This window comes from Alligator mississippiensis, chromosome 5, assembly GCF_030867095.1.
Source record: "Alligator mississippiensis isolate rAllMis1 chromosome 5, rAllMis1, whole genome shotgun sequence".
NCBI lineage: Eukaryota > Metazoa > Chordata > Crocodylia > Alligatoridae > Alligator > Alligator mississippiensis.
The window spans coordinates 68,793,513-68,806,652 of record NC_081828.1 but is presented as its reverse complement, the minus strand read 5'-3'; the positions used below and the strand labels follow the sequence as shown (position 1 = coordinate 68,806,652).

The 13,140-nt window shown below is 42.1% G+C and overlaps 1 protein-coding gene and 1 pseudogene across 2 annotated transcripts in view; one reads left to right on the top strand and one right to left on the bottom strand.

The window, feature by feature from the left end:
- Positions 1-87: 87 nt before the first annotated feature.
- Positions 88-13,140, top strand: part of GPSM2 (G protein signaling modulator 2) — a 42,063-nt gene continuing 29,010 nt past the window's right edge. Inside the window, exons 1-2 of one of the 2 annotated variants that reach the window (XM_006265726.4) lie at positions 88-308; positions 11,955-12,272. In XM_006265726.4, coding sequence (XP_006265788.2) covers positions 12,211-12,272 — 62 coding nt within the window. In that variant the 5' untranslated portion in view covers positions 88-308; positions 11,955-12,210. The remainder of the gene's footprint in view (positions 309-11,954; positions 12,273-13,140) is intronic. The other variant, XM_014602064.3, reaches the window with a different exon arrangement.
- Positions 1,821-3,057, bottom strand: LOC102573574 (COP9 signalosome complex subunit 5-like; annotated as a pseudogene).

Sequence of the window (13,140 nt, the reverse complement as noted above, 5' to 3'; positions counted from 1 at the left end):
GCCAGTTTCCGGGACGGGAGCTGGACCGTCCCCCTCGGTAGTCAGGGAAATACGACGCATGCGCAGAGCGCAGCTAGGGGCCAGATCGGGGAGCCGTTGGCCGCTCTGTACCCTGCGCAGGGGAGGCGGATCCTCTGGCTGTGAGACCCGCGAGAAGCAGCGTGCCGGCGATTGGCGGGTTCGAAGCGGGGGGCGGGGGAGAGCCGGGCTCCTGCCCCGCGAGCAGGAGCGACCGCGGCCCCTCCGAGGCGGGGGTGGGGTTTCGTTGCAAGCGCGGCCGCGGCGGCTGCAGGCGGGCCGGGGTTGAGGTGAGTGTCGGTCCGGCGCGGGGCGGTTTTTGAAGCGACGAAGACAAAGGAACGATTGTCCGCAAGGAGTGTGGGGCGAGACAGTGGCCCCCCGGAAGAGGGGGCGGAGGGGGGAGGTCCCGAGGCAGGACCAGCCCGGCCCCAGCCGTGCCCGGCAGACGCGGGGGTGCTCTGCGGGTTGGGGGCGCGGCGTGTCCGGGGACTCTGCGTGAATCCCCTACCTGACGCCCCGCGTAACTCTCCTCCTCCAGGTGAGGCGGCTCCCGCCGCCCTGCGGGTGCAGCGCCCAAGCGCCTAACCCTGAAGGTTGTTATCTCTTCAGTTTTCTCTTGTCCAGAGGGAGTAACGAATCCCACTTATTCCAACCCTTCCTTGCGTGTTATATTTCTAGAGGCCTAATCACTTCTCTCTCATTCCTCCAAACTCTTTCCAATTTCTCCACCTTCTTCAAGCGTCATGCCCCAAACCAGATGCTGTGCTCTTGCTTGGGCCTCCCTAGTGCAGAGTAGAGTGGGTGAATCCCTACCTGTGACTTGAGTGAGACGCTGCTGTTAGTGCATCCCACAGAAAACCTATCAAAGACAGAACCACCCGCTTACCTGTGGGTGCCACTTCTCACAAGACCGCCACTTCCTCTCCAGTCTCTCAGGTCTAATCCTCAAAGGGAGCTTACAAAACCCTTTTTATAGATGAGCCTAAGAACTTCACTTCGTAAAGCTACAAAAAATCGTGGACTAAATATAGACATTGGATTTACAGCACATTATAACCTGCCTAACATCCAATAACCCCAGGTAATGCCTCCACACTACCAGCTACATCCTATTGCCAGGTCAACATTTCCCCTCTCCCTACCCCCCATGGACCTATTGTCTCCCCTGGCCTCTGATCCTCACTGCTACGCATTTGCATTTTCACAGACCTGCATTTTGTATTTTAGCTTCCGTTCCATGCAGCAGAATACACAAAATACCAGCAGATGCTCCCTATGCCTGAAAAAGGGTGTTTGTGCCTGAAAGCTTGCAAAAAATAATTTTCCTAACGATTTAGTTGGTCTAATAAACGATACCACATTTGCCCAAAGAACCTTATTTCCCAATATTACTGGCAAACAAGGAGAGGATGGGAGTTAATACTGGAACTGTAAAGTGGGCAAGGAGTTTGGCTAAAGGAAGACTATAGCAGGTGTTATTGAAAGGGGAGTTAGACTATAACAGGTGTTATTGAAAGGGGAGTTACTCAGCTGGGGAGAGATTACTAGGACCCATCCTATTTATTATTTTCTTTAACCACCTTGGTGCAAGAACTTGGTATGAAATTTGAAGGAGACAAAGTTAGGAGGTATCACCAGTGTGGAAGCAAATCAATTTTTTTGCAGTAAGAATCACATAACCTTGTGGAATAGCGTAATAGAAATATTTTGAAACTTAGCAGTACTCAATGCAAAGCTGTGCATTTGAAGAAAAGAACAGTATCTCTTAGATGTGGGCTTCATGCTGCCCCTATTCCCTATCTTGTGCTACTGTTGAGAAGTATATCCCATCTGCTCACTCCCAATCAGTACTTGCCAAACTCAGAAACAAATTGGTGTCCTCAGGTTACAGCTGCCCTGAGTCTTATGGAAGATTAATAAATTTATAATAGTTCATATGTTCATCTCAGTTGGCCATAGACTTCAAGTGATATTCGTTTGATTAAAAAGTTTATCCTTAATAACCTGACATCGATCTGCGGATAGCATTTGTGGTGGTCTTGCAGCTGTCCCTTGTTTCTGTAGCAAGTTTGTCTTCTGATTTTTGTCATGCATCTCTAAACCCAACATGAAACTTCCTCGTCCAAGTTCTGACTCTTCTAACATTTCAGACAAATCAAAGACTTGGCCAGTGGTACAGTCAGTATTAGTAAGCAAACTAAAAGAACTGAGAGTAACCCAATATTTATTCCACAACAGCTCAAGCAGTTTGCGATCCAAAAATGACTTTAAGCAGATTTCTAAAGCATATTACTGTTTACAGTGCACACCAAATTTTTTTTTTTTTTTTATAAGTGGAATAGTCTGGTACTCAAAAGAACCTTCAACTGGAGGTTTATAGCCCTTGGGATATATTCTAAATGCCCCCAAATTTACTTTTCCAGTAGATACTGTTCTTGTTGGATCAATAACTGCTGTTACAAAGGGTTTCTGAAATTGCTGGTTAAGTATCTGAGTACTGACATCTATCCCTGAAGCCTTCACCTGGGTAACTTTGGTACTAACCAGCTGCATTTTCTAGATGACCAACTTGCTTGGCATTCTCAATGTAGGGAGCCAGGCACTTTTAGGTAGCCACCTGCACATTGGTGCACATCTTGGTGCCCTTGACAAGCAGGACAAAGCTGTCCATAATGATCATGGTCTCACTGTACAGCTTGCCCAGCAGGAGCCCATCACCTCTAGGTTGTTGCATCACCATCTGTAGGAGCACCAGCACCAAAATCTTGTAGTATTTGAAGCAGTGGTAGTCCCTGGTCCAAGGCTTGGCCTCTAGGATCTCCTGTTGCTGCTTGCGGTCGTACTTGTAGATGTTGTTGATGCTCTGCACTTCCTGCACGTTGTCAGCCAGTTTCCAGGTCATCTACACTGCCTGCCCCCCCAGGCACTGGCACCAGTGCCAGCACCAGTCCCTTCACTCTCAGAGGCTGCTGGGGCAGATAACAGTACATAGAAACTTTCCCCTGCCTGGCCATGCAGCAGGGTCAGTGCTGCAGATTGGCCAGGCAGGGGAAAGAGTTTCCATATGCTTTGTGCCTGGGAGGGATCTGGGGCCAGGTTGTGCCTGACAGTAAAGGGGGTGGGGCAGGGAGGTAGAAGCTGCAGAGGGGAAGTGGAGGGGAGTAGGAGGGTGCTGTGGGTTTCTGGCCCTCTGGGGTAAGGGCTGCAGCAGGCGCCTACTCCTCCCTCTGCTTCATATGCAAATATAAAACAAGGGGCTCCCCCCCCCCCCCCCCCCGCTTGCTGACTGGGGGGGCCGGGGAACACCTTACCTTATGTTCAAGTAAATACAATAGGTTTAGGAGCACAAACTGCCAAGGGATGCTTTAGTTAGGTGCAATATCTGAAAATATTACTTTTGGGTTTTGTTGGTTAGGTATCAGCTGGCCTTAAAGCAATTGCATTTCATTATTTTTAGAGAGCTTGGTTCTCACTTATCATAGGTACAGATCAGTGAAACTTATGTGTGCAGCCTAGAAAATGTTCAACTGGTGCAATGCTGTGAAACAAAGAATTGCTTATGTGATTGGTAGGAAACACATGCATCAGTTTTCATGTAGTTTCTCAGTCTTCAAGTATTTTGCTTTCTTGTATTTATTACGTTGTAGCTTTGCAACTGTGTGCTTTTTGTCTTTTTCTTTGTTTGCATGCTCAGGGGTTTTTTTTTAACATATAATAGAGCAAGCGTGGGTTTGCTAGAGGACAAGAGATCTCTATTGTGACCAAAAGGTTTTTGTAGAGAGATGAATGCTAGAATGAACCTCATAAATCTGTTGAGAATGGAGGCAAACTACTGTTCACTTTATCATGAGGAAAATCAGTTGGTTACAGTACTTTATATATAGATCTCCATCTGCTTCCCCAGCAAAATTAGGATAGTTCAGCACTAACAAATTGTTTTTGCATGTCTTCTCACATCATATTAACTCTATTTTTTCCTCTGTGCTTATGGTAGTAAATTAACATTAACCACTCTGATAGAAGGCAGATAAGGCAAAAATGCTACCAAACTCTAACCTTTTCAATATTGGGCATGTTCTTCATGTCCAAACCAAACCACAAGATTTGTTGAAGTGCGCTATTCTTGAAACAACATTCTCCAGCTTATCATTATTATCATTGATTTCTTTCACTTTAGTATAGCATGTTTCTATTATCTGGGGAATGCTGAGTTTTAGAACAAAGGGTGGTCTTGGCAGTGAATTATTCTTGCATTCATATATAATATCCAGCTTCTGTAAAAGTGGGGTACTGAAACTCCCTGTATATTAAAAATTGTATTTGCTTGTATAGCATTAAGTTTTGATTGTCTTAAATTCAGTTCATTGTCCGCTTCTGCTGCACTGCTCAGGATGAATTTTTAACACGTGTAGTTGTGCTACATGACTTCACACAGCTAGAAAATGCAGTTGTGATTAAGTAGATTTATACTTGCTACTAATACAAAGATGTATGGCACTAATTTATGTTTATCCACTTACAAAATCCAAGGATACACTTTTCCTCCTTTATTGCAAAAAGGACCCAAGTACTTTTTTTTGTTGTTGTCTATCTTGATTAGTTGGGTTTCCACATTCTAAGGAGATGAGCCAAGTGTGGGTTATTGGGTTTTTAAAATCTGCATAATTTCTAAGGAGTTTCTGATCACCCCTGTCAAAGCACAGATAGATAGTCAATAATGAATGCTGAACTCCATCTGCTGCCCTCTTTCTCATTATTTTGCATGCTCTATTTCCCACACTGAAGGTACTGAATAGTCTCCTTTTTGGATGAGGGAGCTGAAAATCTAGCCAGACATTTGCATGATAGGATTATTCTTTCTGTCTCTTCTGGATAACATTCAAATGTTGAGGTTGTTTTATATACCAAACCTATCAAAACACTGGTTGATTTGAGTTGTAATATGACTTGACCTCCTTAAAGTATTGACTGCAGGCCTAAAACAGGAGTAATACTGGCCCAATTTACTACTCATCTTTCTTTTTCTCTTAGTGCATATGACAGTGAAATTTTAAAATTACCAATGCAGTCATTAGGTGTGTGCAGCTTATTAAGTTCTTCATCTTTAGTATCTCTTGATCCATGAACTGTGTTTTTGGATCTGATTGGCATGGGTAGAACAAATGGAAGAATCCCAGGGCCTTTTTTAAAAAACAGTTGCTAAGAGAGAAGTCCTCAAACGCCCATGATTTGATGCACGTTTTATGTGGTAGCAAAACATCTATGGAACTAAAATGAGACTGAAAAGTTATTGTCACATTTTGGAATCGGTTTTCTAACTAGATGTATTATAGGAATGTAAATTAGTATTGTGCTGCTGGTACTTCTTTTTCTCTTTTTTTCTTATTTTGTGTTAATTTGGGGCTGCTGTGCTTAAGCACTTAAACAGATGGCTTGTGTATACTAACTGCTACAATATCCTTATAATAAAAATGTTTGTGGTTACTTCTCTTCTTGGCTACACCCAGTTCTCTGTGCTAACTTGTTCACATGGATAATAAATACCTACAAGATTAGCTAGTTCCTAGCAACATACTGATTATACTGTAATATGCAAAAAGATGTTCTACTCTGATAAGTTAACTTTGCAGTAAAGATATTAAGATATTCATCCTTGTGTAATTTATTTTCAAAGTATTAATAATGTTATGTAGTTGAACAATGTAGGATCTGACTGTCTGAGTAGATTCAGTACGCATTGTTACAACTAATAAAAGTTAAACATTCTGCACTTTATTTTCAGTGACAGTTCTGCCACTACAGGTTTTCAGGTCATAATGTCCTTAAAGCCCATAGATGCCTTAAAGCCTTTTCAGGTAGATATATCACATTAGAGAATACTGCAGATAAGGCCCAAGAAGGTTCATTAAAGTTAGTGGAAGTTGGATTAGGCCTATATTGAGGTTACTATATTTAAAATCATAATAATTTTTAAGGCCACCATTATGTTACATTGAGTAACATTTTTATCACAGTATTTTTTTTGAGGTCCCTGACATCACTTGATCCCCCTCTTTTTCTGCATCACTCACTGAATATTATTCTGTTGTTCTTACCATTTTTCATCTGCTTTCATTTCAGTGGCACCACTTTCTGAAATAAGGTGCTATTCAGGGTTATAAGAACATAAGAATTGCCATTTACTGAGTTAGTCCACAGGTCCATCTTGCCCAGTATCCTGTGTCACACGATGGCAGAGAGGGGATTCTGAAAGGGAGAGTTAACTGGGTATGACCAGGGGTTTTCCCCCCACTGTTCCTCTCTCACTTGTAGCCTCCAGCATTTAAGGTCTAGAAAGTTCTGATTCAGAAGCTGTGCCCTTAACTCCCATGCTCAATAGCTATTGATGGCCCTTTCTTCCAAGGTTTTGTCCAGTCCCTTTTTGAATCTGGCTAAACTATCAGCTTCCACAACATCTGATGGTAATGCATTCCACACTTTAATTACACACTGTGTGAAAAAGAAACTTCTTTTGTCAGTTTTACCACCTACTAGTTTCATTTTGTGACCTATTGTAAGAGATTGGTAAATAATAAATTCCTCTTTACTTTCTCTTCACCATTTAGTATTTAGTAAACCCCGTATCATGTTCCCCCTCGAACATCTTTTTTGTAAACTTGCTAGGCCTAGCTTCTTCAGCCTCTTCTCTAATGGAAGCTCCTCTATACCCCTCCATACCACCATACTGGGCCAATAGTGGAGTGAGAATTTGATCCTAAATTTGGAGTGTTAATGTAACTGAAAATTTATTGATTCTTTTCTGGTATGCTGCTATAGCTCTCTCTAGTTTTTCAGTGTGTGCCCATGCTTGAGTGTTGGTTTAAAACCTTTTACTGAAGTGAAAAGGAAACAATTCTTTAAGAGCATGTGTGAGCTCCTTTCTGACTAAAAGTGGTAGGAAGCACTAGCATCATGTTATAAGAATCAAGAATTGCTTGTTTGAGAACTTGATCTAATCATTGTGTACAATGGAGTGAAGCTGTATATTAGTCTGAAGTATTTTAATTTTATGGTGAGGTTATGAGTAATAGTGAAAATAATACTTAGTCTTGCATAGAATTCTTTGTCAAAGGGTGCACAAACATGAGTTTTTTCGATACCGGGTCGGGGAGGGGGAGAAAAAGTTTAAATTGTTGTAATTACAATTTAGAAATTCTTCGTTTCTGTTGTCCACAGCCCATGGGACTAGCTTTCTCAGAGATGGAACAGTTACAAAACCATGAATAATATTGGCTCCACATCTTGAATGAATGACACTTGCTCTAAGAGGAGGCATGCCCTGTATCATTGACCATATCTAGAAAGCTGTTATAATAGTATAAAACGCTCAACAACATAAACAGTAATTACGTTTTTTAAATTCCTGGGTGGGGTGTCATACCCATTAATTATGACAGTCCACTAATTAGAGGAAGGCATTGACTTCCTTTAGTTCTCTACGGCATGACCATTTGTAAAGGAGCAAAAGGTGCTGGAAATTTAGGATGGGAAAGGGAGTAGATTGAGAATCAAATGTGTGTGTATATCTTCAGAATAAGCAAATTATAATTTTTAGTTAGTAGTTAAAGGGAATCTTATCTGTGGTGTTGCTGTTTTTTTTTTCCCCATTTCTCCCCTACTAATTGGGATCCTTCTTGTTCTGTCAAATACCTTAAAAAGCAGTCTTGGAAACTGGTGAGGAGGCACTGCCAGGATGGTGCATCTCCACAGTGATGTATACCAGTGGTTCCCAATCTGTGGTATGCATACCCCCAGTGGTACGCAGACAACATGACAATGGTACATGGTAACAGATTTATTATAATTATATGACAAAAATTTGCTGGTGGTATTTAAGGTTGAACTGAAAAAATTGCTAGTGGTACTTAAGGTTCATAGATTCATAGACGTTTGGGCTGGAAGGGACCCCGGAGGATCATCGAGTCCAGCCCCCTGCCCCAGGGACAGGAAGTCAGCAGGGATCATAGGATCCCAGCAAGATAAGCATCCAAATGTGTCTTGAAGGTGTTCAAAGTGGGTGCTTGAACCACCTCTGGCGGCAGTCTATTCCAAACCTTGGGGGCTCGGACAGTAAAGAAGTTCTTCCTTACGTCCATCCTGAATCGGTCGCAGTGGAGTTTGTAACTGTTCGATCTTGTCATCCCTTGGGGTGCTCTGGTGAACAGACATTCCCCCAGATCCTGGTGAACACCCCTGATAAACTTATAGGTGGCCACCGGATCACCCCTGAGCCTGCGCTTTTCCAGGCTGAAGAGTCCCATGGCTCTCAGCCTTTCATCATAAGGTGTGTTTTCCTGACCTCTGATCATGTGTGTGGCTCTCCTCTGCACTCTCTCAAGCTTCTCCACATCCTTTTTGAATTGTAGAGCCCAAAACGACGCAGTACTCCAGCTGCGGTCTCACCAAGGCTGAGTACAACGGGAGAATGATGTCCCGGGATTTGCTTGAGAAACATCTATGGATGCAAGCCAGTGTTTTGCTCGCTTTACTAGCCACAGCATCAAATTAAAGGCTCATATTCATCTTGTGGTCAATTATGACCCCCAAGCCCCTTTCATCTGTAGTGCTAACCAGAGTAGCACTGCCGAACCTATAAGGATGCTGCAGGTTTTTCCTCCCAAGGTGGAGAACCTTGCATTTTTTGGTGTTAAACACTGTTAAGTTCTCATCTGCCCACTTCATGAGCCTGTCAAGATCTGCCTGGATCACCCTCCTGTCCTCTGGTGTGGATGCTTTACCCCAGAGTTTGGTGTTGTTGGCGAACTTGGTGAGCCCGCTTCTGACACCAATGTCTATATCATTGATGAAGATGTTAAAAAGTTTAGGCCCTAGGACAGAGCCTTGAGGGACCCCACTGGTCACCGCACACCACGATGATTGGCTACCGTCAACCGCCACCCTCTGGGTCCTACCACAGAGTCAATTCCCCAGCCAGTGGATCGTGGTGAGGTTGAGGCCACAGTTAGCCAGTTTTGCCAAGAGGTGATCGTCGGATACCAGATTGAAGGCTTTTTTAAAGTCAAGATATATGATGTCAGTCTCTTCCCCCCTGTCCAGGTGGTAGGTCATCTGGTTGTAAAAGGAAATGAGATTGGACAAGCAAGACCTACCCGCAGCTAACCCATGCTGCGTATCTCTCAGGATATTGCCGTCAGCTAGTACGTTAAGGATGGCCTCTTTGATAATCTTTTCCAAGACCTTCCCCAGAATAGAGATCAGGCTGATGGGCCTGTAGTTTGCTGGATCTACTTTCCTCCATTTCTTGAAGATAGGCACAACATTGGCCTTCTTCCAATCTTTGGGCACTTCACCAGAGTGCCAGGAGTTCTCGAAGATCTGTGCCAGGGCTGAGCTATGATGCTTGCCAGCTCCTTGAGTACCCTGGGGTGTAAACAGTCAGGGCCAGCTGACTTGAAGGTATCCAGCCTGTCAAGGTGTTCCTTCACGAGGTCAGCTTTGATGGAGGGTAAGGAATCTCCCTCACCTGGGCCTCCCTGACCCACAGTGGGCAGGGGTGTCCCATGGGACTGGTGAAAAACTGATGCAAAGTACCCATTTAGCAAGTTTGCTTTTTCATGGGCATCGGTTATCAGTTGTCCCATCTGGTTTAGCAGGGGTCCAACGTTGCCCTTGCTTTTCCTCTGGCTCCCCACATATCTAAAAAAGGACTTTTTATTGTCCTTGATACTTATAGCTTGCTAGAGTTCCATCGCAGCCTTGGCTTTCCTGGTTTGCTCTCTGCAGGTCTGAACCAGAGCAGAGTATTCTTCCTTGGTGGTGGTTCCAGTCTTCCATCCTTTGTAGGTCTTCCTTTTAAGACGCAGGAGCACCAAGAGTCTCCCCCCCCCCAGAAGCCAATCACCAAGCCAGGGTGGGTCCAGGGGACCCCCCCACACTCCGTCTCACCATCTCAGCGTTCATGAGCCATGCCTGGTACTTTTAGGTATGTTTAAAAAACATATAAAGCTATGTTTGTTGCTGATTCTCCAAATCAGAATCTAATCTTCAGATTCGGATTTGGCCAAATCGAATCGGGACAGTCATCCAAATCAGCTAATCGAATCACTGTCCTTCGAATCGGGCCAAATCCAAATTGAATACAGCCTGCTTTAACACCCCTAGTAGAGAGTAAACTTAACACCCTTAAATTAATAAAGAGAAATTTGTAGAAATCAAGTTTTTAAGAGGAACTGTGCTGCTTTTCCTACTGTTGTTTCTCTTGCAGGGAGTCTGTGCATTACTATAATTAACCTTGTCATATCTAGCTGCTTCTGTCATAAAGGAAGTCTTAGTATTTTTCCAACAGGTTACATACTGTTCTTTGAGCTCCTGTCATCGAGTATCAAATTAAGAAGAAATGGGGGATGTTGTTTTTCCATATATGTTAAAATCGGTATAATTGTGTCTCAAATGTGCTGCTGTCTGTTTGGCTTAGTGGGATCTTTATTTGACTTACTTGAATAGAATTTAATATTTTCGTTCAAATGAGCTCTAAACTTTGAATAAAAAACAAGATCATGTTTCCTATACTTGTTTGTATCTGAGCATCTGCTATTTGCATTAGGGCTCTTTTTTTTTTTTTTTAGAGTTGTCTTTTCTGAAAATCTGGGCCCACTCTAACATCTGAATTTGAGAAATAAGCTAGTTAATACATTATCACCTACTTTATTCTTTTCTTTTACTTAAAACTTCACAATGTCTGCAGTGTTTTGTTTTGTTCTTCAACTGTGTTTGCCCTTCCTCTTTTCTCTCAGATGCAAAATGATGCGATTCAGACTGAATCATCCGCTTCTTTAGCTGTGAGAAAACAGCACCTATGGATTGGCTTTGGTGTATAGCTTCTAATGTTGTCATACTAATTTTAATGCTAATTCAGAAATGCATATAACCATACAGTATAGGTTGACAGTGAATTACTATTTCTGTGAAAGCTTTAACTTCCTAATTATTGTGCATTTAATTTCTTTAATTATATAGCTGCATTAACAATGCGGCAGGTTGTGGGGCATTTTAATACTTAGGTTGGGAAAACGTTATTGTCACTGCATGTTACACCCATGATTTACAAAAATAACATCCCAAAGCATTCATGCCTGTTAAGTTAGACTGTTGAAATTGTAACCATGTGCATGCAGGGAGGAAAATACTGATTGGAAGAGTGGGGATGTCTGGTTATGGACTGTAAGCAAAAAGGAAGCAGTGGGAGGCTTATATCCAGGAAGCTGGTATGTGGCCCTACTGATGAAGGGAAAAGCTCTATTGAATGTAAACAGGAGTGGGGTTATGGGATAAGTTTACAATAGACACAAAAGAGAAAAATCTTGGAGGGGGATGGATTTGTGGGAGTAGAGAAGAGAGGGAGTGCTTTATAAAAACCTGGATCTAAGGTTAAATCTATGAATTAGTTGAACTGATCTGAGACTCTGATGTCATTTAGGTGTTCTTGAGTGCTTAAGTTTTGCTTTCATATTTTATAAATTTTCTAAAGTTTCACAATGGAAAGTAGAGCAGTGTAATTCCCACATGCATGTTTCAGAGGGCCTTCCCTTTGAGACATCTGGACTATGATACATTATTTAGAATTGGACACTTATCCTATACACTTGTCACTTGTAATTGGACCTAGAGCAACGACTGTCACCACAATGGCAGTTGATTCTAAATCTCTAACTGAAGACGGAGCTCCTTTCGATTTAGCCTTCTTTGCTTTCTCAGATGCTTGCATGTAAGAATTGCCATGGTTACAGTGAAAGACCTAGCTTCTGTCTTTAAGTGATTGAAGAGCCTTCACACTCAGCAGGGTGTAGCTTTGCTTTTTGCATCAGCTGAGAGTGGCTATGAGCTCTTAATTGAAAATTAGACTTCAAGCCAAGCATCTTGTGTTCCCTTTACAGAAACGCAGCTGAATGGAGATAAAAGGGCCACAGATGCAAGAACTCGGGGACACGTTTCTGAAAGTTTAAGCTGGGTCCGACACTGACATCCTTTCCTTATTAATAAAGAAGAGTGTTTCAAATGGAACTTAGGATGTATTAACTTCAACTTATTAAAATACTAACTGGAATAATGTTTCGGAACAATTCTCCATAATAAAGTGCTTGTCCTGCCTGCAGAACACTTAATAATTTTCTCTACTGGTAATGCAACTCAATGGAGGAAAGTAATTTATTGATAAGCATGCGTGATGATCAGTCATTTCATATTCGCTACAGGTAAGACCATGTGCTATTTATAGTACCAACTTATTTATAAGTATTGTGTTAACAGTAAAAATGTATGTAAATTTTCATGCTTTCCATTTTAAAGAGAAATGGGAAGAATAAACAACATCATTACAAGTGGAACAGATTCCCATGTTTTGTTGCCAACCTCCCTAAAACTGATGCCTGTAGAATACTGTTTCATTTCCTTTTGACTTTCCTAGCTAGATCAGTGAAAGTGGATTAGTTAGATGCCCTGGTTGATTTAATTTTTTGTTTCTCTTGTACTATCACAAGGCTCATAATTATTGGAACTAATACGTGCTTTTACAAAATGATGTGTGATCATTAAAATAGGCTTGTTTAAATTGACTTCTTGCCTACTTAGAAAATGTGAAGTGTAACCCTGTTAGGATAACTCCTGCTTTTCCCCACTTCTTCAGTTAGCTTCCTGTAAAAATAGTCTAGTTTATTCAGTAAAATCTGCTGAATTCCTTTTTCTACCCCCACACAGTTTCTATAAACTACACAATTTCAGAGACTGTTTCTGGGACTCATTTGAATGGCATAAATTAGGATGTTTAAAGGAAACAAATAGTAATTTTCAGTGCAGGTGAAGGTGCTATGTTCTGAAATATATTGAGACAAACTTTGTCTAAATCATTTTTTTTATATTCTTATTGAATTATATGCTGGGTTATTATGGAGGTTTGGACTTTTATTGTGGTTATGAAGCACTTTGAAAATGAAGGGCTAAAAGAGACTGATAATAGTGGTAGACTGATAGCTTGGGTTGGGCAGGGCCTTCTCTTCCTAGGAGTTCAGCTATCCCACAGAAACCCCTGTATAGGGAGGTAATCCCTCATAATGTGTCAGAGCA